This window comes from Melanaphis sacchari, unplaced genomic scaffold, assembly GCF_002803265.2.
Source record: "Melanaphis sacchari strain LSU unplaced genomic scaffold, SCAv2.0 Contig7_pilon_pilon, whole genome shotgun sequence".
NCBI classification, from domain to species: Eukaryota; Metazoa; Arthropoda; class Insecta; order Hemiptera; family Aphididae; genus Melanaphis; species Melanaphis sacchari.
The window spans coordinates 6736885-6762484 of NW_020271560.1; the positions used below are offsets into that span (position 1 = coordinate 6736885).

General features: G+C 24.4%; 2 protein-coding genes across 2 annotated transcripts; one reads left to right on the forward strand and one right to left on the reverse strand.

Moving 5' to 3' along the window:
* Positions 1–13667: 13667 nt before the first annotated feature.
* On the reverse strand, positions 13668–18581 carry LOC112601730 (methionine aminopeptidase 1). The gene is made up of 9 exons (XM_025349488.1): positions 18284–18581; positions 17094–17145; positions 16613–16669; positions 15804–15979; positions 15442–15664; positions 15251–15382; positions 15039–15182; positions 14878–14943; positions 13668–13921 (listed from the first exon to the last, which is right to left on the reverse strand). Exons 1-9 carry the CDS (start codon positions 18398–18400, stop codon positions 13752–13754), a joined length of 1137 nt encoding a protein of 378 aa, XP_025205273.1. The 5' UTR covers positions 18401–18581; the 3' UTR covers positions 13668–13751.
* A 118-nt stretch (positions 18582–18699) lies between these two features.
* LOC112601827 (UPF0389 protein CG9231) lies at positions 18700–21436 on the forward strand. The gene is made up of 3 exons (XM_025349624.1): positions 18700–18958; positions 20143–20233; positions 21082–21436. Exons 1-3 carry the CDS (start codon positions 18823–18825, stop codon positions 21296–21298), a joined length of 444 nt encoding a protein of 147 aa, XP_025205409.1. The 5' UTR covers positions 18700–18822; the 3' UTR covers positions 21299–21436.
* The last annotated feature ends 4164 nt before the right edge of the window (positions 21437–25600 follow it).

Consider the following 25600-nt stretch of genomic DNA (forward strand, 5'->3'; position numbering starts at 1 on the left):
TATTATTTTCATAGTAATGATTTTTTTATTAATCATATCCGCCATATCATATCCTAAGATAGACATTTTTTATTTTAAAATACATTGAACATTAAACCAGTATAAATTATATTATTTATAAATTGTAAGGATTTTATAACAAGCATGAAGTGGCGAGAAATTTCTTTATAATTTGTTGGTTCATTATTTCACTTATTGATTTAAACGCTTATAGGTAGGTACCCTACTTCCTATTAATAAATAATTAATTTAAAAAAACAAACAGTTGAGAAATTATTAAGATATAATGATTTTATTATTATTATTGTTTTTTTTTTTTTTTTTTATCGGTGCTGTATAGATATTTAAAAATTTACATTTTTTTTTCAAAATCAGAACAATTGACTGAACATTTGAATTTTTAATATAACGTTAAATAATAATTATTTTGTATTTATATGTGTGTGTGTGTTTGATAAATTGTAAATATTATTATATAAAAGAAAACAATAAATTATTTTTTCATTAAATGACTTTACCATGAGAGCTTACGGTTTAAAAAAAAAAAAAATGATTTGATTACTTAATTGATCTATGCTATAAGATGCATTTGGAATTATTGTTAGAATGTGTAATATTACTGTTTTAGATTTTGATATTTTTTTTGTGTATCTGAAACTTGACGTTACCATCAAAGACATCAAAGAAAAGAGGAATTTTTAAGCAATATTGTTATATATTTGTAGAGATTTATTAAAATGTTCACTAAATATTAATATTAGTACCTATTTTATAGAGACTAGAATCAATTTTCGTATTTGAACACAGTGGTTTATTTCTTTGAATTCAAGTTTAACACATCCATTACAGTCAATTACTCAATGACAAAGTATACAGCATACTCGACAACTATTTTATACAACATAGTGAATTCGATTTTTAAAAAAATATTTTTTTACAATACATCATAATTTATTGATGTACCTACCTAATTATTATATATTTGAAGATTTTGATCAAAAAAACTGAATTCATCTGTTTCTTTTGAAGTATCGAGCTTATTAAACTGCAAATCACATAATCACTATTCACAATTAGTAATAAGAAAAATAGGTACCTATATAATAATTCTGGCGCACTTCAAATTATATTTACGCGAAAATATCGTGACAGTGTTACAATTACCGATCTCTCCCTTGTATTCGATCTATTTTTATATTTTTCGCGTTATTTCTATTCACTTACATTTTTGATGTTAAATCTTCATATACTCTACTGGCTACTATACACTTTCACCGCGTGTTTGTGATAGATATAAATTACATTGGCAACAATGTATAATATATATGATACATTCAAATTTTAAATATGCATATCGCATGTATGCTACGGTAAATTATGTTGTAATACATGAAAAAATACCTTATTAACATTATTAATTAAATACGTAAGTAATTATAATGTTATGAACAGGATTATTGTCTAAAACTATATGTATAATTATTATTTATTGTTATAGACCAAATATTCACGCGTTAATCCTAAATAATATTAGTTAAAAATAAATTATCATTTTGTATAATTTATTTACTTTTACAAGTCATATTTCCGTGAACCTATTTATTTTAACAAAAATTTTCAGCCCTACAACAGGCAAAATTTTGTTGTTGTAATCAGTCATGTAATGACAGCGCTGATACCTTTGAGAACTCGCAATAGAATTATTTTATTACATCGTCCATTTTTAACAGCTTTTTTTCATAAACAGCTATTTCTCTTTTAAAATTAGAGAACTAAGAAAACTATGTTCTGTACCTATAAAAATAAAACTCTAACCGGTAACAATTAGGTATTAGTTTTACCTATGAATTATACATTTTCGAAAATTAGTTGATTGATTCTGTTAATGTTCAAACAATATAATAATAGTAAATTGTATTTGCGAGGAAAAAATCTGTTAATTAAAACATTACGTAGATGTATTAATTATTGGAAACCTATTATTATAAACACAGGTTGGTTTCAGATATAACTGCAGAGTTTTAGAAATCATAACAAATATAATAATGTTTGTTGTAAAATTGTTTTTTCCAATTATCTTCATTCAATTAAATTCGAAAAAAATAACAGGTATACATACGTATAATGAAAAAATAAGTACAGTCGTCACTCGTTAATTCGAATCTTGATAATTTGAAAAACTTGTAAATCGAACTAAACGCTGAGTCCCCGGAGAAAACCTCTATAATTAGAAGAAAATACATGTATTCTAGTCCCCTTGATAATTCAAAATATCTGTCGGTGGAATACACTCTACAATTCGAATTTTTATTCTATAAACCTCTATAATTTGAATTTCCTTAAACTGGATTATATATAAGTTTAGATGTAAATACAATGTACAATGTACATATATATAAAGATTATGTACAATCTATTTGACGTATTCGTAATGAAATTCATAACGATGATGGTTAAATATTATTGTATTTTATAAACTTTATCGTACCTTTCTTACCTAATCTAAACTTTTGTCAGGATTACGTCAATTTTTTGAGTAATCTGTGATGAATGAAAAAAGATGCAAGACAATTTTCAATGTTATCAGTAAGTTATACAATTCTATGGACCAAATTGTGATCAGTAATTTATCAAAAAAAAAATAACAGATTTTTTTAGTATTTAAAATATAATAATATGTATGTATGAATAATAAATAAATGTAATATGTACATATATACAATCATTTTTCACATCTATTTATTTCGAATACATTTTTTCCCCCCAATTATTTGAACACTCGGTTAATCGAAAACCTCTATAAATCGAATGTTTAACTAGGTCCCTTAAATTTCAAATTATCGAGTGACTACTGTAATATAAGCCTTGTACAAAAAACAAACATGATCCTTACAACGTCTAAATATTAGATATTTATTTTCATGATAAAAATATCAAGGATGAACGTCTATTAACGTCAGAACTCAGATTGACATGAATAAGGTTTTTTTTAACATAATTTTAAAAGTATCATCATTCATCGTTAAAATGTTGATGCTATTGTTAAAAATGAAATCGATAAATTCGAAATTCTTGTATTATTAATTATGTTACTCGTGTTAGGTACTTAATATTTATATAGACATGTTAATTCTTGATAGTTATTTAATAAATACAAATCGTATTAAAGTTGGTAATTGAGCTGAAACTAAAGTCGGAATGCTTTCAATGACAAACGATCAGAACTCAGAATGCGCGATTTACAAAGAACCGAAAAACATATATGATTTAAGAAATTGGTTTTTTGAAGGTTGATAAACTGATGTTCCAAAATGATGAAAAGGCGTGAATAACCAGACTACGATTCCGCGGTAGGTATACTATAATATTATTATAGTGCGTTTACGTATACATTTGTGTGCCTCTACTGTTTACTTTCGGCGTATTGCCGACTGATTATTATCGGTTCAGCGCCCAAAAGTTTCCACCTATTAGTTAAATTGTTAAATCAATTACACAAATTGTTTTTGTTAATTTACTGTATTTACATTCTAAAATATACATATTTCAGTCATTCTACACGCAATATAACATAGTCATGCATATTATAATATAAATTATTTAACTATTATTTTTAGTATGTATTAAATTTATAAATATATACAAGGACAGTCTTAAGATCGGTGTTATATTATCGATATGGACTACAGGTATCTCATTCGTTAATCGGTACGACATTCAGTAATGCATCGCAGTAACCACTGATTGCTGAGTGTGCATATGCATAGTGATTGAATTTTCGTTTTTGTTTAAGTTTAAAACTTCTCAAATATGGAATTTATGTACAGTGAAAAAAATAAAAAAACTTATCTTATTAAAAGGTTATAAATTTAAATTTCAAAAAAATTTACAGATCTCATTGATTGTTGGACATGTGTACAAATAACATGTAAGTCGTATTTGAATACAAATAATTTAAATACAATTGTTGATAAAAAAAATAATAAAAAAAGATAGGTACATTATGCTAGTTAGTGACGTTAATGTAGTGCAATAGGTAGTAGGTACTAACATTGCTCAAAATATTAAACGAGACTCATAATTTATTATATTAAATAATTATAATTTAATAACTAATCAGAGAGAACATTTTTTAACAGTGCAGAAACAAAAATTATTGGATTTTCATATGATAGCAATTTGGAAGTATTAGGTCAAATAAAAACTGTGTTTATTGATAGTACTTTCAAAAGTTGTCCTTAGCTTTTTTATCAACTCTTTTCAAATCATGGCGTAAAAAATAATTACCATATTCCCTTCTAGTTTTCTTTTTACTTCTAAACAAAACTAGTGATACGTTTATAAAAGCTTCTTGTTTAATTCAAAATTATTTAAATAAATATGTACGGACTTACGTACTTTTGGATTTTGAAAGAGCTATTTGTGTAGCGATATCTGAAGTATGGCCTTTAGCTCAATTAAAATGTTTTCGGTTTTATTTGGGCCAAGCCTGGTGGGGAAGATACAACAATTAAAATTTTCAAAGAAATTTAAAAATAATACAATTCCAGAATAGAGCGAACATTAACTTTTTTTTTTTGGCTTATCTTTATTATCGCCCGTAAAAATCAATGATTGCTATACTAATGATTTATATCATTAAAACTGATAAAGAATTTTTTGATTATATACTTACTTGAAAATTATAACGAAAAAGATAGCTCATTTCCAACAACAAAATGGGTTGAATATACTAGTTGTATAGAACGAACAACTAATTGCTGTGAATCATTTTAAGCAAGTTCAACCGTTGTTTCTATTCCGCACATTCAAATATTTATCAATTTATCGATGTATCAATTTATCGTATTACAAGAAATTCAAATTGAACGTACGTAAAATTGCGATGTATAGGAAAATAACAGAACCTTAAGCCTAAAAATAAGTAGGTATTTATAAAAACAGAATTTCACAAATATAAAAATAATGAAATTAATAGATAGAATTTATAAAACGTGTTTGTTATAAATGTTTACCTTAATAATACAGAATATTTATAAAAAAAAAAGAAACGGAGGAATTAAAAAAAAGATATTATTTTTATTATTATTTATTTTATATTTTTTAATCAAAAATAAAAATAACATTTATGACAAAAACCACAATTTTTAACAACCCATGAACTAATTTGGATGTTTCAAATAGGTGGTATATGATTACGAAAGGCTTTTATCGAGGCGACCGTTTAAGAATATGATTTCAGATGGTTACAGATAAAAATAGATCCCCCAAAACTACATGATTGCAAACAAATGTTGCCAAATTTAATTACATGTATTGAAATTGTATTAAATGTAAACTTACAGTACTTATTTTAAAAGTAATTTTAGTAAAATAATTTAAAAAATAAAACTCGAATTTTTTTTTTTGTAAAATGAAATATTAAAAATAACTTAATTCAAAAATGAACTTAATTTTTAATATCCAATTATTTTTATAATTTCTAAAAAAAATTGTATAAAATTATGATAAAAATATTCATGGAAAACTAAAAATAGAAAATTAAAAAAATAAATATTTTTAATTGTTTATTTTCTTATCGAATGATTGTCTCTATTTTATAGCAATAATAATAAAAGTTTTATAAAATTTAATCATACTATTATTATTATTTTTAATATTGTGTAGTCGCTACTTATTTCATATTTGAGACTTCCTCCAGACGAAAGCTTATCAATAATTGATTGATTCTGTAAAGTGTAAACAGCTGCGTCACACAATTTGGCAACTTTTCAATAAATTTCGTTCAGAATTGTGTGGTTTTTGAGGTAAAAATAATGTATTTTGTCGTAATATAGTGATATTTAATAATCGTATTATGAAGCGTCTGTAGTCATGTTTTATCTGATACATTAGGACTATGTGGTTCAAACCCGACTCAGAATCTAGAACAAACAAATCGCGACGTCGCGCATTAAATATTAGAATCGGTGATAAACATATTCTATAGAATTCTGGATAATATAGATTTATAATAAGTAGACAAGTACATAATAATATAATGCAAAATAATAAGACTTCAATTGTTTTTAAACTAGAAAGCATTTTACTGAATTATTTTCGTTTCTACTGTTATATATGAGATAAAACAAGTGTAATATTAATTTTTATGTTCAGATATGAATTATTATTTCATTTGATATAGATTAATGATTATTTGATTTTAATAACTCATAAACGTATACTTTATAAATGAATACGTTTATTTTTCACGGTTTTATGAAATGTTTCAAACTTTATATATTATTAATAGTGAACGCTTCAACATTTTATAAAACATACATGATATATTACAGTATAATATTGGTGTATGCAATAATTCAAAAAGTACTATCATAACATTTTTGACGGGAAAATGATGCAATGTTCTCCTTTTTAATTGTTTAAAATTATTGCTTTACGCTGTTTTCATTTAAAGCATATGAATTCGAAAGTCATAAGTTGATATGAATATTTTAAATTTAATTAATTAAAGTAAAAATAGTTATTTCTTCTTGGCCATCTCCTGCTGAAATTTGAAGTACCTACCTACTATTACGTAGGTATTATAATCTATTAGTTTTTGGCGACAGATCAAATGTACAGTACATGAAGTTGACTAACGATCAGGCTCAAGAATAAAAAAAAATTAGTTAGACAATTTTTCCTTAGAAATTTTAAACAATGCATCAAGCATTGTTTTTTGTTTCTGATTTTATAAAAGCTAATAAATGTTCTTATCAACTTCATCATAATAATATAAATAATATGATAAATACTCATACTGGTTGTATAATATGTTTATTAATTTTGTGATAGCGCGCATACATTTATAGTTAATGAGTACTATAATATGACATTTCAGTGTAATGGGTACAATACTCTTTTAACTGAGTACAGTCTGCAGGTTAAAATAATAGGATAAAAAAAAGATAATATTATTGGAGATGATTTTTTGCGTAGCACAAATGAGCAACGTCAATGGTATATTTTTGTGTTTTTACCTTGTAGTAAAAATTTGTTGTTTACTTTAACCCTTTGAAGAACAATTATATTTGCATTCCCATATTTTTGCAAAAGCAAGTCATTTGTTTTTATAAGTAAATCATAGAAGTACCTATAACAATTTGATCATTTTTGTAAAGGAAATGTGGATGATGGAATTCAAATATCTACTAATTACGTTCACTACGTAGTCCATAACTCACAATATACCATATACCTACCCACTGACACTGAGTATATTAAATGTGTATAATTTTTATAATATTTTAATTTTCAATGTGAGCATAGCTTTAATAGTAATTCAACAATCGACAATTTCTACATGCATAATGATGAAATTCTAAACAAAAGTCACGATATAATTTTAATTTATATTTGACGATTGTTATTATTATTTATCGTGATTCATAAGTATATTATGAAAACAAAACAATGGGTATGATAGACACGAATTATTACGATCTCTTTATGCTCTGAACGTTTAAACGATATTAAAATGTATAACTAATTCAAAATTCAAACTTTACATTATATTATAATTTATATTATATATATATATATACATTATACATATATATTATAGATTATAGTAAATATATTTAATAAAGTCAATTTATGTCAATAGATATTAGACTATAATTATAAGTAGCATTATTTTTTTAGGAACCATTGGAATTAAAATTGTATAAAGTAGAATTGGTAATCAGTAGTCACTTACCAATTACCATTAATTAAGGTGAAAATAAACGCAAAACAATTTCTTTTATGCCGATTAAAAAATGTACGTACAATTTAATTATGAAAAATAATAGCTTAAATTTAAATTCGATTTTCTATAGGTATGAATTATTTAAGGACTCAAATAATATTTCAACTGTTATCATAATAATTATTTTAGAATAAATATTAATTTATTATAAATTGAGAGATTTCAGTTTGTCCATTGGAGTTTTTACCATGTATATTTTTTACATTGCGGTGCTCGGTTATAGTAAGAGTTAAAACTCGCTGGATTCCTAACCTGCAGTAGCTGTTGTTTGTAATTTTGAAGAGATTATCATTGAAACGAGTTTTCGTACTAAGTAACTAAGTATAAAAAAAAAGTTATAATAAATAATGGCCAAGGCCGTTTTGAATGTTTGAAATTTATGTTAACAAATTAAAACTCTTTTAATAATTTATAAAGTTAAATTGTCGTTTTTATTAAACTGTTGCCTAATTTATATTATATTATTTATTTTTGTAGGTTTTACAGTTATCAAATAGGTTTTATTTTTTGTTAATTGATTTAAACGTGTCCTGCCCAACAATAATTTAAATAATTTTAAATTATGAAAATTCTAAAAACAAATAACTGTGATCTAATTCGTATATAATTTAAGACAACAACTAAGTTATTCTTATAAAGATATTATTGTCAAAACGGACATCAATTTTAATAAATTGATAATCAAAAATAGTTCTATGGAGTTAATTTCAATCTTAATAAATATATTATTTAATTTGTATTTATTCTATTTCCAAAAAATGCACAATACGATCACAATCTTTTGGTAAAAAAATAAGAACGAGTCGATATTAATTATGTCAACTAAAAAATTATTTAAAGTTAACTATAAATTAGATACATAATATTATGGTCAAAAAGTGTTTAGTAAATAATAATTGTTAGTCTTTTTTTTTTTTTAAAATTGTTGGTAATGAACCGTGGTTAACATGACGTGTTAGTAAAATAAAGATAATAAATCATTATAATATGTTTCTTTATAGTAATGAGTAATTAGTAATTACTAATTTATTTACTGTAAGTAACTATAGGTTATTTTTATACTATACTCAAAAGTCATAGTACAGTGTGTCAGTGTTACAGCAAAAAAATTAAATTTTTATTTTCGAATCAGTTGTGCTCATATAAATATAAATAATTTAATATAGTCAATATAGATAGTAAGATACCTATATTATTGTAACAACTTAAATATAAGATTGTACATGTCCTTATATAGTTACTATGAATTATTTTTTATAGTATACGTCATTATAAATCCATAAAAGGTTTCCTCTTTGTGGATTTGACACGAATGTGATATACCTATGTCCTATATGTAATGTTTCGAGCACAATATATCAATATCCATATTTTATTATTTTATTTTTATTTTATGTTCGATAGCTTTAAACTGTAGTGGAATAAGATTTGTCATCTAATGTATTATTATGTGTATTGTTATTATTGTTTATTGCATGTATCGCGTGAACGTCGTTTTTAACCTTGTCCAATTTTACCGGTCCCGAACTCGAACGAATCGGCCTACGCCCAATTAAGCGAGTAGGCAGGCACACTATATTATTTTATTTGAATAAAGTCTTTATTATTATATGTTAAATACTATGAGATAATTGATGTAGATGACCGACAGCCCTGTAGTAGTGAAACGTCGACACGAATTGTTTAGAAGACAATAATAATATAATATCATGAATTTTAGTTTATGGATCAATGGTTCATATACTAAATATACTGTTCATATGAATATATTTATACGTTAATCTAAAGTGTGAGCTGCTGTGAGATGCTGAGGTTTAGGTGTAAGTAAATTAATTTATCTATGTAGTAACCACAATATAAGTATTCCTACCTTGAATTGGTGCAGACCCGTAACAGTTGTTAAGCGTTGTTAACCAATTTGTGTTCCGAAATAGAAAGAGAGAGAGCGAGAGTGTGAGAGAGAGGAGAGAGGAAAGTAATATTACGACACTTCGTAATATCAACCGTGATAGTGAAGTCAAAAGTCTAAGCATGCTACAAAACAATTGTAATAGAAACAATAATAGTTTTAATTGCTTAAATATTTATAATTTTGCTATGTTATAATTTATAAATAATATTATATATACATATTTAATATTACCGAATGCAGAATAAAGAGTGAAGCTAATTGTAAATGTACGACTCCTTTCAAATGCTATAAAACCTGGAAACAAGCAACATCTTCAAAGGCTTAAGCTATTCGAATTTTTATCAAAAACATACTTCATCATTCGAGTATAATATTATATTGCGTGTTATATTTAAGTAAATTAATTTTATTTTGTAATTACTAATAATGAAATCTTATTTTAATCAAAAATGTTACGTCCAATGGCAATTGATGCCGTATATAGCTAATAAATAAAAATAATAAACACATTATAATATGTCATATTTTATACGTTACTATTGATGTACATAAGACATTTATTATATTGTAATACATTGACTTATATAATGAGAAAATAATGAATTTAGTCTACAATGTAATTTTATTCAATCTGCAAACAAGTGACAGGATGTTGTTTAATAATTCTTGATGTAGTATTTACTATAGACCGCAGTCAATAAATAATCAATAAAGGGACGCAAACAAATACTTTAGAATCTTATTATAATGTGTTCTTCGCTTTTATGATTTATTTTTCAAAAACATTGTGTTAGTTGCATAGGTACTTGCATATAGTTGTATGCAAACAGGAAACTATATTCATTGCATTCAATCCAGTTCAAATAATTTGTAAAGTAACTATTGTACTAAAACATTGCCGCAATATTTCAAAATAATAATTTATTTGTAGGTATAATATGAATTTCAGAAATATGATTTTTGTTGAGCGATCGATAATATAATATATAGGTATACTTATAACTGATGTATAAATAGGTATATAATACCTAAATATTTTTAAACAAACTTACGAGTTACGACATTTAATAATTATTTTTTAAGTATTAATAAAATTAAAATATATTATGTATTTATTATGTAACAATGTAACGCTGCTTTTAAATATAGTTTTTATTTATAAACTGCACATAATCTTTAGTAGTTAAGTCTAAGACTACCGTATATAATATGTGACTTGCCAATTTTAATGCACGAAAACCAATTTGTTATAATATTATATATTATGTTACGCGTGAGGATAGATAGTAAACAAATTAAAATGTTGCGTTTGCCTATAAGAGAATGTCACTCAGTAAAAACTCACACAATGCTTACGTTTATTTTTTATCGTGTACGACGTAACAAAATTCGTTCTGTCTATGAAGCAAGCTATACGAGTTTCAAATTAAATTTATTGTATTTTAACAAACGAAATTCAAAGTGGATAATAATTATAATGTCATTATTATTAGATTATAATAGATTATGATCTACAAATATGTACTGTTTATAGATATTTGTACAGCTGCGGATCTGAAACTTATTTAAGAGGGCCACGAGCTGGTATCATAGGTACTTGCAAGGCCGAAACTGAAAGTATATTTTGGAGGAGGGGGGGGGGTCAAACATTATTTTTAGTGTACTATACACTTGTAATTTGTTACTTTAAAATGTTTTACAACTAGCAATTGAGTATTGAATAGAGTAAGAAAAATGTTATATTTACGAATGTAAAAAAAACTAAACAATTTCAAATGCTTATAAATAGTTTAAAATTTGTCTAAACTCTAAATATACTAAAAATATTATTATCTATGGAAAAAGATTAATTAAGTAATAACTAAAGTTTTCAAGTTACTAAAATAAATATATTATTTGAATAATAATAAAATAATAAAAATTGATTGTTTAAACGATTATACAATAAAATTAAAAAATTAAAAAGTGTCAATTTAATTTAAAATTAGCACAAATTTTCTATTAAATATTTTTGTTGTTGTTAAACTTATCAATTATATTCCGTAAACAACTCATTCATTATAGATTGCGTAAATAATGTAATTTTTTATTTGTAGGATCATGTTTCTTTAGTAGGTATATATCGAAGTAATTGAAAAAATATTAATATTAAATGCATAATACATATATACATATTATTATTTATATAGATAGGTAGTACATAGCTATATAGTAGTTATAGAACTGATTGTGAACTGTTTCTAGGGATTGGAAATTGTATAATATACACTATATAAATATATGATATAAATTCCGTACTAGGTTATAGTACCTATAAAAGTATGAAGTATGTACAACAAAATAAGATTATTTAATAATTTACCCGGAAACGCGATACTGTGTACAAAAAATTACTTGAAAAGAATTGGTTAATTCTGGGAGTTTTTTTAGTGTTTGACGTTTGTACAGGTATTATTATGTTCACGGCGACGATGATTCACGATTCTAATAGTACCTAACGGAAATCGCCGGTAAACAACGTGAGAATCTCGTTTAAACTTAGTTTGGCCTTGTCAAGTGCGTTTTAAAATATCCGTTTTACGAGACTTCCTCCACATACAAATACAACATAGTCTGCGTTGTGTGAACTTAAGTTTCCGGAATGTGTTTTGTGCTAAACTGAGTTTTAAAACAGATTTTAGTCGACAACTAAAATAATATGTTTATAAGTAATAGTCAAATAGTCGAATATTTAGGTACCTAGACATAAACCCATTTTTATTAGTGAGCAGTGCCGGATCTAACATTTTTTTAACCCGGGGCAAAATATGAAATTGGCGCCCTTCTATATCAATAACCTTTTTTTTTTTTTTACTTATTACATAATTAAAAATTTGTGTCCCTTTATGACTAGTATCCGGGGCACGTGCCCCGGATTGCCCCCTCCCTAGATCCGGTGCTGTTAGTGAGTTATATTTTTATTTCGCATACCTAACATGGTGTCCTAATATAATATGAAGAAATGTTGTTGGTATTTAAGAAATTATCTGGCAAAACCCTAAAAGAACGAAATGTTTACTTAGAAGGTGTTCTCATAATGAGGACTGAATTGAGGGGGGCCGACTTTTCCCTATTCACACCGATTGCAAACTGTCAAGCCTTATAGTCACATGCCGATGTCCTTCACCATCCTTAGCATAGGTAGGTATGTGTGTACAGCTGCATTATTTGTGAAATGTGGTTTATTGACTTATTTGTTCCTAGTTCGTTGTTCCCGATTCTGTAAAGGATGATGATTACTTAGGCTACATAAGACATCTGAGCAAAGAATTAAGTGCCTACTAACGGATGTCGCTCACTTCAGTTATTATAGGTATATATAGTTACATATATGACGCGCTGCTACTTATAATTTTTGTTTTTTAAATTTAATTTTCAAATTTCTGATTCCGCATCAACTGATTATTGTCTATAAGTAGCTTAGGTCGCTAAGGTGTAAATGGTTAAATGCCAATTGAGAATTGAAGTGATAAGCGGCATCTAATTTGAACATCCTTTGGCCCTTGCCATAGCTGACAAATAACAACTTAATAGGTGTCTACTATACCTACCCTTTTTAAATTGGAATTAAGAAACAAACATCTTTTAATCCTAACAATTTACACAATCTAAATTTAAATAATTTTGTGTGTAGATTAGAGTACAATTATTAGTGGTTTAATAGCTAGCTAATTAATGATGACATAAGACAGATTTAATAAAACTGCAAATATATATAAATTATAAAATGTGAATAATATATATTAACCTAATTGTGTAATTATAAAATTTAACATTTTAAGTATAACACTTTTTTGGTTCAAAATTTAGGGTTAATATTCTTAATTAATAGGATAGAAGTTATAGTTGATCTAGAGTAAGTTTTGCCAAACATTTATAAACATAACAAAAATACAAATGTTTACTCGGCATCAATATGTTTTATTCTTTCACATACAATTTAATAAAATCAATATTTTTACACAAGTTAAAATTAATTAATTTTGTAATATATAATAGAATTCTGTACTAGGATTTTTTGTCCATGAAGTATGGCAATCCATTATTGGCCAAACGTTTGGTCAAAATTTCAACTCCAGTGTCGGTAACTAATAATGTTTGTTCAAATTGTGCCGATAACAATCCATCCACGGTCACAGCTGTCCAATTGTCTGGCCAACACTTGTCCCGCCAACTACCTGTAATTTTAAATTAAACATTTATAATTAAAAGTAGTAAGTAGGTAAAGAAAATATACAAAATAATTTATTAACAAAAAATATTTAGGTATCTAAATAGAAAATGGTTATAACATAGTATTATGATAAAAAAGTAGTTTATATTTAAGTTTTACTCAAACTTAAATATTTACGTATAATGTTCTTTGAGTGTAGAATATTTTATTGTTATTAGTTTTAACAGTAATTACTAATTACTATAGGGCTGTTAATCTATAATACTATAACATTTAAATAAATTAAACATTTAGAATGTTCATAAACAGAAATTGATAAAAATATCACACACAAAAAAAAAAAAAAAAAAAAAATACAAAATGGGATTTATTATTAAATAAATAAAACTTTCTATTAATAAAACTAGGTTTTACAATAAGTTAGAAAAATTATCTGTGGTAAAAATGTACAGTTTTTTTTTTAAAAACTATTGAAACCTCTGAACTGATTACCTGATTACCTAGTTAACTTGTTAGCTAGTAAAGTTAGTTACACCTAATTTTTTTGTTGTTTTTTTTTCTTGTATATAGTCAGAAACTATTGGATCATTTTCAATAAAAGTTAAATCAATAAATTCTTTGAGGATGTTTGTAGCTTATTATCCAACCTCTATAGGTTGCTATAGAGTAATTTATACATGTACTTAGTTTTGGTTGAAAACGTCTCGCGTAATGACTGCTGGGGCAGTCGTAACCAAGGGACCCTCTTTGTGCAATGGCCAGGGTGGGAACTGCTGGATCAGCAGATTCCTGGTGGCACATTCAGTCCCGTAGTCATGTACGCCACTATACATATCTTATTACTAATAACTATATGCTATGATTACATATCATAAAAAAATGTCACATGATTACTATTTTAAAGGAATAGGTTGATTTGTTCAATATGTTTTTTTTTATTACTTTATATAATTAAATTACCTTGTGATATCATAGGCTCAATTGTGAATGTATGTCCAGGTTTCATTACACCAACAGCTTTGTTTTCTATTATATTAAAATTGTTTAATTTATTAAAATATTACATAATTTAGAATTAAAAAAAAATTCACTTTTTATGAAAATATATTTGTAAAACTTACTAGCATAATGTGGAACTCCAGGAGATGTATGAAACAATTGATGAATACCATGACCACAATAGCTTCTTACAACAGAAAATCCGTTGGATTGAGCATGTTTATGTATTATATTACCAAGTTCTCTATACTTTTCACCCGGTTGAACTGTATAATAAGAAATTTTTGTTAATAGATTTAAAATAATTAGTTATCAAATAAAATATTTATTTTACCTGCATTTATTGCCTTTTCTAAGCACTCCCAAGTAACATTAACTAATTTTTCAGCAGTTTTAGAAACATTTCCTATAAAAAATGTTTCATTCAAGTCACCATGATATCCTCGATGGCATACAGTTACATCAACTATAAAATTTAATACATATTATTAGAGCAAATTTGATTTTTAAAATTATTTCTCAAACCATTGCAAATATCTCCATTAATTAAAGCTCTCATATCAGGTATTCCATGACATATAACTTCATTTATAGATGTACAACATGATTTTGGGTATTTGTAATAATTTAATGGTGAAGGATAGCATTCTCTTTCAATGCATGCTTCATGCACAACTCTATCAATTTCATCTGTTGTTACTCCAACATCAATCATTAATGCCACTTCATCTAATACTTCTCGGCCAAGCTTAAAAATAAAATTAACAATGGGATACCTTTATCACATTAACTGGATTTATTTATACTACTTAATTTTAATTTAATAACATATAAGGTATTAAAATGATTTTTTTTTTTTTTATTTAGAATTTTAAGTATCTAAATACCTTGCAAGCAATTTTCATTTGTTCTTGTTCTTCATCATTTAATACTTTAATATGCGATGATAATTTTACTGATTGTTCACTCAAAGGTGTGCCATCTGGATGATCAGCATAATCTGGTCTTTGTATATGTCCAGGTACAGTACGTGCAGGAGATGTTCTATGAGGTCTTAATGGACCTAAAAATGCAAATAATTTTCTTATTGTATGAGTGATGATTATGTATTTAAATGAAATATTTCCTTTATTAATAGCTAATACATAGATCATAATAAACAAGTTAAAAAATATTAAATTAATGCTTAATTTAAAATATTTTTTATTTTCTATCTTTTTCTTTTGATTGTTTATATTTTCAATGTGGTGTACTTATTATGATTGTAGATTATAAGCAAAGCGATGAGCTTGTTGATTTTACAATGTTTTTTTAATTTTTATATGTGCATGTACACAATAAGTAATCAATAAAATGCTTTGATTTTTAACTTTGAGGGTAGTTTTAAATAAAAAATCGGATCTAGTTTGTACTTAAGAGAAATCAAAAGTAAAAATGTTTAGTACTACCAAATATTTATATTATACAATAAATTTTTTTATTTGTTTTTCCCGATAATAAAAAAAAAAAAACCTCTTCAAAATTCAAACAAGATATAAATTGTTATCAACAATCACCCCTAAAGTTAAAAATTAAAGTATTTTATTTTCAACTTAAAAAAAAAAACACGTTATTGTAAAACCATTACATTTATTGCTCTGCTCTAATCTAAAAACCTATATAATTAAATATATGATAATTGTAATATTTATTTTACCTGTAAATACATAATCTGGCCATGGATTAAATGGTTCAATAATACCATTTGAATTTTCTGTAATGAAATTTAAAAATTAATATTAATTAGGTAACACAAATACATATTTTTAAATCATAAAATTAATTTTTTTCTCGAATAATTAGTTGTTTCACTGATTCATTGTGGGACAATCAACAGATACTTTTATTTGACATTAACCAACCTTTTTTTGATTGATCAATATCAAACCAGTGTAATTCCAACAATAAACATATTAAATTTTTAGATGTGGAGAAAATTTTTTTAGTTTCATCACTTAATAAAATAAATTATTTTAAATATTATAATTAAAATAATATATTGTTGATTTGCAGCAGGATTTTTTATTGACAAACTGTTTAATGTAAATATTTAATAATAAAAATACAAATAATTAAATCTTAACCTTTAAATAATTTAACATAAACATTAGTTTTATAAGAATAAGTAAATTACTTACGGCCAACTTTATGAAGAGCTTTATGTGTAGACCAGTTTCCTTTAAAACATTCCTAAAACATAAACAGAATATATAAATATTTTAATTTAACATAAATTTTTGGTACTTAGACAATAATAAAATTGTTTACTATTATCTAACACAAGTTATGAGTTTATTTTTTCAGTTAGTTTCAAAATTGTGATTAATAGGTTTATTATAAAATTTTAAATACAGCAATTAATGTATTACACATTTAAATTATCAATACTATCTAAATTTTTGGGGACTTTAGCTTAAATTTAAAAAATATATTATTTAAAAATGTATCACTTATATTATATAAGTACCTATTTATTTAAACACTAGATTGGGTAAAAATTACATAAGCAAAGACTTCATTAAAAAAAAAAACAAATTTAAAAGATTTTAGGTATTGTTTTTAAAATTCATTAGTCTCTATTATTAGCATTGTTAATATTAAACAGGTATTAATTAAAAATCTATTTTATATTTTGCACAATATAAACATACCTACATATTATGCTTAGGTAATTTTTACTAGATAGTTAAAAAAGGTTAAATTTGCCATAGAGTTATTTCTATAAAGTATGTTTAGCATGACAACAAAAATTTACTATTAAACTACAACTTACTATCTGTAATTTAAAATTTATTTACTGATTGTACAAAAAAAAATAAATATTGATTTAAAAAAATCTTCCAATATATTATATAATAAGCAGTACTTGAATTGAAAAAAAAGTCAAAATGCATAAAAATTATAGTCAATTTGCAAGACACCCATTGCCTTTTCATTTGTTGTAGGTACATAACAAATAACAAGTATTATATCTGTGAGGAACATCATACCCGAATCGCTTAGCTGAAATAAAATTTTTATAAGTAAAACAGAATTAAAGAATATGTATGCAAATTTGTCGTAGCAGACTGTCATGCAAATCGTTGCACTTGCTCGAAAAATTAATTTTTGATTATGACAAGATTTCTCTGAATGGTTAGAACTATTGAAGTAAAATGGAAAATAAAACAAATTGTGCATGAGTCTCTTAAATAGTTCTACTTCTATATATTAAAACTTTGATTATAGCCGTTCAGTAACTTGCTGACGACATACACAACAGTTAGAATAGTAACACATAATGGAAAAATATCCCAAAACATAAAAAAATGATCAATAACAAGATTACCTGAGAGCAAAAATAGGAACCGGGGATGTCAAGTTTAATGCAAGTGGGACATTGAAGATTAGCTTGCGAACCGCATCCGGCCGTTTCGCACGTTCTGTTTGCCAATGACGCGGACATTATAAATGGTCAATTAAATTAAGTTGTTGACAAAAATTCTGCACTCAAACGTAATCAAAATGTTTAATACTTTTACAACTTAAAATTATGTTTCGAACTTTCAAAGAGAAAAATAATTTTAATTACCACATGAATTGGTTAGTACATTCACCGACCGTCAGCCGCCGAAACAAGATCGCATTTTGATTGCGGCAACGTGAAATCTGATATTGTTATCAGTGGCTGATTAATCAGCTGTACTGTCCGTTATCAATCCACTCTGATAATTTTATTATTATTATGATTATGATTTATTAACAACAATATTAATATTATTAACTATTAAGGGCATTAAGGCGTTCGTGACTGCGAGAAAGTATACCAGCACAGGCTCCAGTTGATTATTGACTTTCGTGACGATCTGTGCTGTTTTAACATACACCATGAATATTATTCCAAGGTTTGGAAAAAATGTTAAATTTGGATTATTCAACTTGACTAAAAAGTATACTACCCCAAGTTCTACTCCATCGAATCCCCCGCCTACAAATCCAAATGTAACACCTTCATTCAATTCAAGTAAATTTACTTCAAAATATTTATTATTTAGTTAATTTATATTATAAATTATAATTGTATATTGTTTTGGCTCGTTTCCAGACCTTATATTAAATATATTATTATATGGTGGCATAGAATAAGAAATTAAATATAAAACTATTCTTTTTCTTAAATGTCTTAAAATAAAGGACATTAAATAAAATAAATATAAACAATCAAATAAATTAATTAAAATAATTATTATTGGCATATATATAATATATACCTAGAGTGGTAGAGTTTAATTGCTGAGGTTGCTTTTAAAATATAATATAAAATACTTTATAACTAAAAAAATCGTTTACAACAAATTTTTACCAACACAATTATTTTAAGTTTTTCACAGATCACAATTATACACAATTTATTTAAATAAATTAGTTTAGTGATAAATGATAGTTGATGATGATGATAATAATAATAATAATAGTTAAAATAATTCAATAGTTTTATTGAGTACTGAAGTAGGGCAATAAGTTAAATAATGCATTACTTATCATTTGTAAATCAAATAGGTGTATTTCATCAATAGTATTGATATTTTTCTACAAAAACAAATTATATTTATTTTATCTTTTATTTTTTATAAATTGGTTTTACAGAAGTATACAATTATAAAATATAAAATTGAAAAAAAAATTTAATTTATTAAATAAGTCATAAATTCTTTTATTGGTTAGAAAAAATTAATTATTTGTCCACTATTTAAGTGTTACATGAATATTATATTCACCTATTATATTGTTATTACTAGTATGATTTAGTAATAGTCATTAATGTTAATTACATTCAGAATTCACATTTTATTTAATCTGTACTATTAAAATTGAAATATTGTTATCATGTAAATACAACCATTATAAAACTAATAATTTGTTTTAAAATAAGTAATATAAAGATACAAGTAGGTAATCAATAATACAAAATAAAGTCAACTCTCAATAACTCAAAGTTCAATAGTCTCAAATTAAAATTATACAGAATTTTAACTTAACAAAAAAAAATATGTATTGGTTAGTTTTATGAGATGTTTTTTCATATTATCATCAAGAATCAACTGTAATTTGACTGCATTACTAATTTAATGGCTATATGTTAGAATAAAAATCATAAAATATTTCAAATATTATTTAGAATACATTTTATTTTGAATATTTTTTTAGATATCAAGTATCCACTAACAAATACAAGAAAAATCTTGTGTGTCTGGGCTAAACGATATCCATCACTGAAAGACGTTCCAGATCATGTCACGTATGCATTATTTTAATTAATTTTAATGTTTAATATTTTTTTTTAACTTTCACTCACATTTATAAAGATACAAATGCAGACCACCTATACTATAATATACCTTGTAGTTATTTCATTTGGGTCTAGACTTCTCTATTTTGTTTTCTTTTTATATAGTGGTATTAATATTGACTTCCTATTAATCTTAGGTACTTATGCTATGTAAGTATTAAATTTCATTTTCATGTTACGTAATTTTAACTTCAAACATTTATAAAAATAATTGAATATATTTTCTATGGTTTTTAATTGCTACAAATACAATTTATGAAGAATGTTGTAATAAATTTCCATTATTTTTTAATGTATAAACATTAAATTATGTATTGTATAAGTTTAAAATAAAAAATAAGTAAACATTTAAAATTTCTATTTATAGCACAAAAAGATAAAAATCTTATAAAAATTATATCATGTCCAGAAAAAGTTAGGATAAAATATTTTGTAAAAATTTCAAGTCTTAATGGTTATGATTTTGCTAAAACCTTGTTTTATATAAATATTTTTAATTTTTTACAATTATTATTAAAATTATTTTGAAATTTGCTTGTGGTTTTTAATTATTGCTCTCCTTCTATTAAACACAATTTTTTTTTATCTAATTTGTTATTAGAAACCAAAATACATTTTGAAAATAAAGCATTTTTTCTTCTATAAACGTGTTTTTACAAAGAAAACATATACATTCATTCTTCTGCTCAGAATCTAAAATATTCGAGTATAAAATATATTACTTTAAACTTAATTAAGTAAATTGTCTACTTTAACTACAATATTTAACTAATGAAATTATATCTTATTTTGTACAGACCTGAGGTTTGGAACAAAGTGCGTTCTATTATTCGAATCAAAGTGGCTAACTATACAATGTTCTTTATAATATTGGGTTGTATTGTAATGATTGTTACGGGTAAAAGAGCTCGTGACCGTGGTGAAACAATAATGCAAAGAAACTTGGATTGGCATCAAAAGTACTCTGAAGGAAAAGAAGATGAAATAAAAAATATTGGTGTGTTTGGAAAATAAGTAGTTTTTTGAAATATTAATATTATATATTTGTACTATTTGAATATAATTGTATTAATATTTTAATTGTTACTCAATGTTTTATCTCTGTTAGCAGTTAAATATAAGTCTATTTTATAGAAAAATGAATAGTTATTAGTGTTTTTTTTTTTTTTATGTGTTTATCAAATTAATAAAATCATAAATATATTTTTTGATCAAAAATAAAATAATCATTAATAATCAATAATTTACAAAAAAAAAAATTATAATTATTGTACCTACTTGTTCAATGATAAATGCATTAATTACTTATATTTGGGTTCTTATTTATTGAATAATAATAATTAATATCCAAAGTTAAATGTTTTAATACCTATTTGAATTGATAAATATTTTTTTATAACATGTAGTTATTGTTTTATTATTATTTATTACTTATTACCAACTTGATAATATTTTGTTTGTCAATTTTTCTATTAATAGTAATTTTATCAATTTAAAATTATGGCAAATATAATATATACTATTAAATAACTTTTTGGGCTTGTTATAATGTGGTGTACTAAACTACAATACATCAGAACTGACTAATGGCATCTGTTTTAATAAAATTGAGTGTTGATATTGGAAACAATATTGTTAAAATAAAAATGTAAAAAATAAAATAAATATCTATTATAATTTAATTGCAAAGATAAATAAATATATTGACACCATTTTAGAACTTAGCCTCATAATTGATTTTAGATTTAGAATGGAAAAACGATGTATTTTTTGTTAAAAACAAAAAAATAAAAATAAAGGAAAAACAGACATTTTTAAACAAAATCAATTTTTGATTAAACTGCTTCCTTAATTTTGTTATAATTAAAAAATAAATAACTGTAAATACTTAAAATTTTCATCAAGTGTTTAATGTTTATATTATATTAAATAAAAGAATTTATAAGTATTTGAAGACTCCAGCAAATCTCGTCAAAGTCAACAAATTATTTTGTAATTATAAGTTCATTAAATGTTTAATATTCATATCTAATATTTGATTAAGTTAGATTACCTAATTAAAAATAATTAATCATACAATTTTTATTAAATGTTTATTTGATCGTTTTTGAGCTATTTAAAGACAATTGAAATTTTTCACTTTTTTAGTTTTTTTTTAAAAATGTTACTAAAATTTTTTGCTTGATCAAAATACTTATAAATTATAAATTAAATACAAAGTTCCTCATAAGTAGGGTTCGGAGGTTGATGACCTTAAAACATTAAAAAATGACTTAAAAATTATGAATATTTGTTTTGAAATTAGTAAAAATACATATTTTTTTTTAACAAAAAGAATAGTAATAATAATAAAAATTATTCAAAATTACTACATTGTACTATTAAAACATATTTTATATTGTCAAAAGTAAAAATGACAGCTAGCTGAGCTAGCACCTTATTCTATCAAATCTTTATCTTTATCTAACCCATATAAACTTGTGTAAAATGTTATTTTATAAAATATAAATATGATGTACCTAGGTACTTATTTACAGTCTGTATAAAACAAAAACTATGCGTGTAAAGATGTTAATTGACAAAATATAACTATAAATATAAGAAATTGAACTAAAAAGGAAAATAGAATCTAAAAATGACAAAAAATGACTTAAACAGAAAAAAAAAAAAAAAAAATACAAAAAAAAATTAGTTATTTACATTTACATGTTTATAAAACATATTTGTGGTCAGGAAAGCGTCATCTAATAAGTTCCAAAAAAAATGCTAAATGCCTCAACTTTCGAGCCCTACTCATAAGTTATTCGTGTACCTACTAATCAAAATTTTTAAAGATACATAGGTAGCATGATTTTGTTTTTATAGTCATTTAAAATTCAAATTTTGATAAAATTGGATATTTAAACGAAGATAAACAATTTTGGTTATTATATTGTAATTTAAAAATATTTATTACATGAAACTTTTATCGTATTTTATATTACACACAATTACATTTTAAGATGTAATGTTTTCGGAAAATATTAATTCATCTACTGTATAAATATTAGTAGGTAATATAAGTTACTTTACCTAACAGTGATATTAATTATGTAAAAATATGAGCTTTTTTAGTTTTACTTTTTATTTTACCGTTTTATACCTTATATAATACTGCAAGTATTAAAGTACTTACGAACTCACGGTATTAAATAGTATTGTAGTTATTGTACAATGTATTACACACAGTTTATACAAATCGAAATTCTTTATTAAAAAAAATGCAAATTTGAAATAATATACAAAACTTAAACTTGATAATTCAACCATTTTCTGTTTGAAAATAAAATATTATTAATAAAAATTTTAATTAAAAGTAATAACCAACGACTAATAAATTATGAAGTGTTAAATGTATTCTCTTTTTACTATAGTTAACAGTGAAGTAAAAAAAAAAAAAAAAAAATATTAAAAAAAATAACCAACCTCAGGTTTAATCTTGGTCTGTCCTCAGGACAGCCTGGTTCGTCGCAAGCCCAACTGCCCGCACTGACCATTTTGTAGACTTAATAATTACAATTTTTTTTTATGGGGGGGGGAGGCCCGCTCATTACACATAGGTCCTTATATTATGATTCAAGAGATATTTAATAGAAGTAATTAATAAAAATTATAATAAATATAGGACAATATATTTTTTGCTTTTTCACTTTTGGCTTTGATAGTTACAGTTTTGGTCATAAATGTTAATTATTTACAATTTAACACCATTGTAAAAATGATGGCTATTATAACAGGCTGTTATTAACAGCATACGAATTCACATTACTGAGTAATACTAATATATAATAAAAATCTATAAGATGTTGTATTTATTATTATGGGCTGACTGTATTCGTTTAGAATAATTGCAAGAATAATATGCAATGATGTATCATTTATTTTAAATTAATCTACAGTGACTTATTCCTTAATGCTAATGTATATTTAGTAATTACGTAAGTATTGTGCATCAGATCGGTTACCTGCTTTTCTCTTTTTTATTATTAAATTAGTTTGTTCGGATTAGTTATTAAGAAGAATTATTATACTTATACATAGAGCTGAGATTTTAATATCTTAAAAAATTATAATAAATGCAAAAATGAATTAAAAATGCATTATAAAAATGTATTAAACATTTATTTTTCTATGCTAAAAAGTAAAAAAAAAAAAAAAAATTATAAATGCAACAACAAACAAAAGAATACATGCAACTGCAAAGGTGTATACGAAGTTGTGTGTGTGTGTGCATGTATTTATTTGACCCGCTCATTGGTCGCGTAGGCAAGAAAGTGAAGATAAATTAAAATAGAAATTTTGTTATCGGTTTATAGTTTCTTTTGGTATTAGTTGAAGAAAATAAAAATGTTGTAAAAATACTATGTAATTTAAAAAGGGCCTTAAAAGAATATCTATAAATAGTTATTTATTAAGTTATTTTTAAGTTAAATTTATTAAAAAATGCAAAATAAAAATTATATTAAGATAATCAATATTACCTAGAACATATTTTGCATGTAATATACAGGGCTATGTTTAAAAAAGAAAAGTAAAAAAGAAAAAAATTATATTCCATCAAAATATTAGTCCTATTCATGAACAGGTAGATAAATGATGTTTGAATGTTTGGTAATTCAGTGGGTAGTTAATTAACTCAAGCTAACAAGGCTTGTAGGATGACGAAACAGTTGTGAAGGATTAGACAAAAGAAGTAAGATAAATTTATATTATTTAGTTTACTTTTTATTTTATTTATAATTTATATAATAATACATCATTTTTTTAAATTTATCTTATTTTAAACACGATCAAGATATTTTCAAATGATGCAGCGATTATGAAATTAAATTAAATTAAACATTCAACATGGACGTTTTATGCTACTATTCTCAATTTTTATTTCAGAAATATTATACTTAAAAAATATCTACGTAAATTATTAAATAACAAAATTCAAATTATTTTCTTATAATAGAACCTAGTAAAATAAGATAATAAGATATATCTAATATTGTGTATTGCGGTGTTTAAAAAATGTCTTATTATTTGTATTGAGTGTTTGTTGTTATAAAGTAGATACTGTCGTAAATCGTGTAATATAATTTATTTACGTGTGCTAGTAAGATTAGACGGATAAAGCGATTGAGGGGCATAAGATAATTTTATTTTCTATTTCTATGATCTATTCGCCTTTTAAAGCCTGCAGTTTATGTGGTCTTGTAAATGTAGCGTATCGACGTTTGTGTAAAGTATAAACAATAAATCCGTATTGGGGAGTAGAAAAGAGATAAAAAT

Excerpts from the sequence above, each read along its gene's own strand:
- LOC112601730 (XM_025349488.1), bottom strand. The coding sequence starts at position 18,400 with ATGTCCGCGTCATTGGCAAACAGAACGTGCGAAACGGCCGGATGCGGT. Across the intron at positions 15,980-16,612 it reads GCCAGATTATGTATTTACAG|GTCCATTAAGACCTCATAGA; the intron begins GTAAAATAAATA and ends TTGCATTTTTAG. Across the intron at positions 13,922-14,877 it reads TGAGCCTATGATATCACAAG|GTAGTTGGCGGGACAAGTGT; the intron begins GTAATTTAATTA and ends TTAAAATTACAG.
- LOC112601827 (XM_025349624.1), top strand. The coding sequence starts at position 18,823 with ATGAATATTATTCCAAGGTTTGGAAAAAATGTTAAATTTGGATTATTC. Across the intron at positions 18,959-20,142 it reads AACACCTTCATTCAATTCAA|ATATCAAGTATCCACTAACA; the intron begins GTAAATTTACTT and ends ATATTTTTTTAG. Across the intron at positions 20,234-21,081 it reads GACGTTCCAGATCATGTCAC|ACCTGAGGTTTGGAACAAAG; the intron begins GTATGCATTATT and ends TATTTTGTACAG.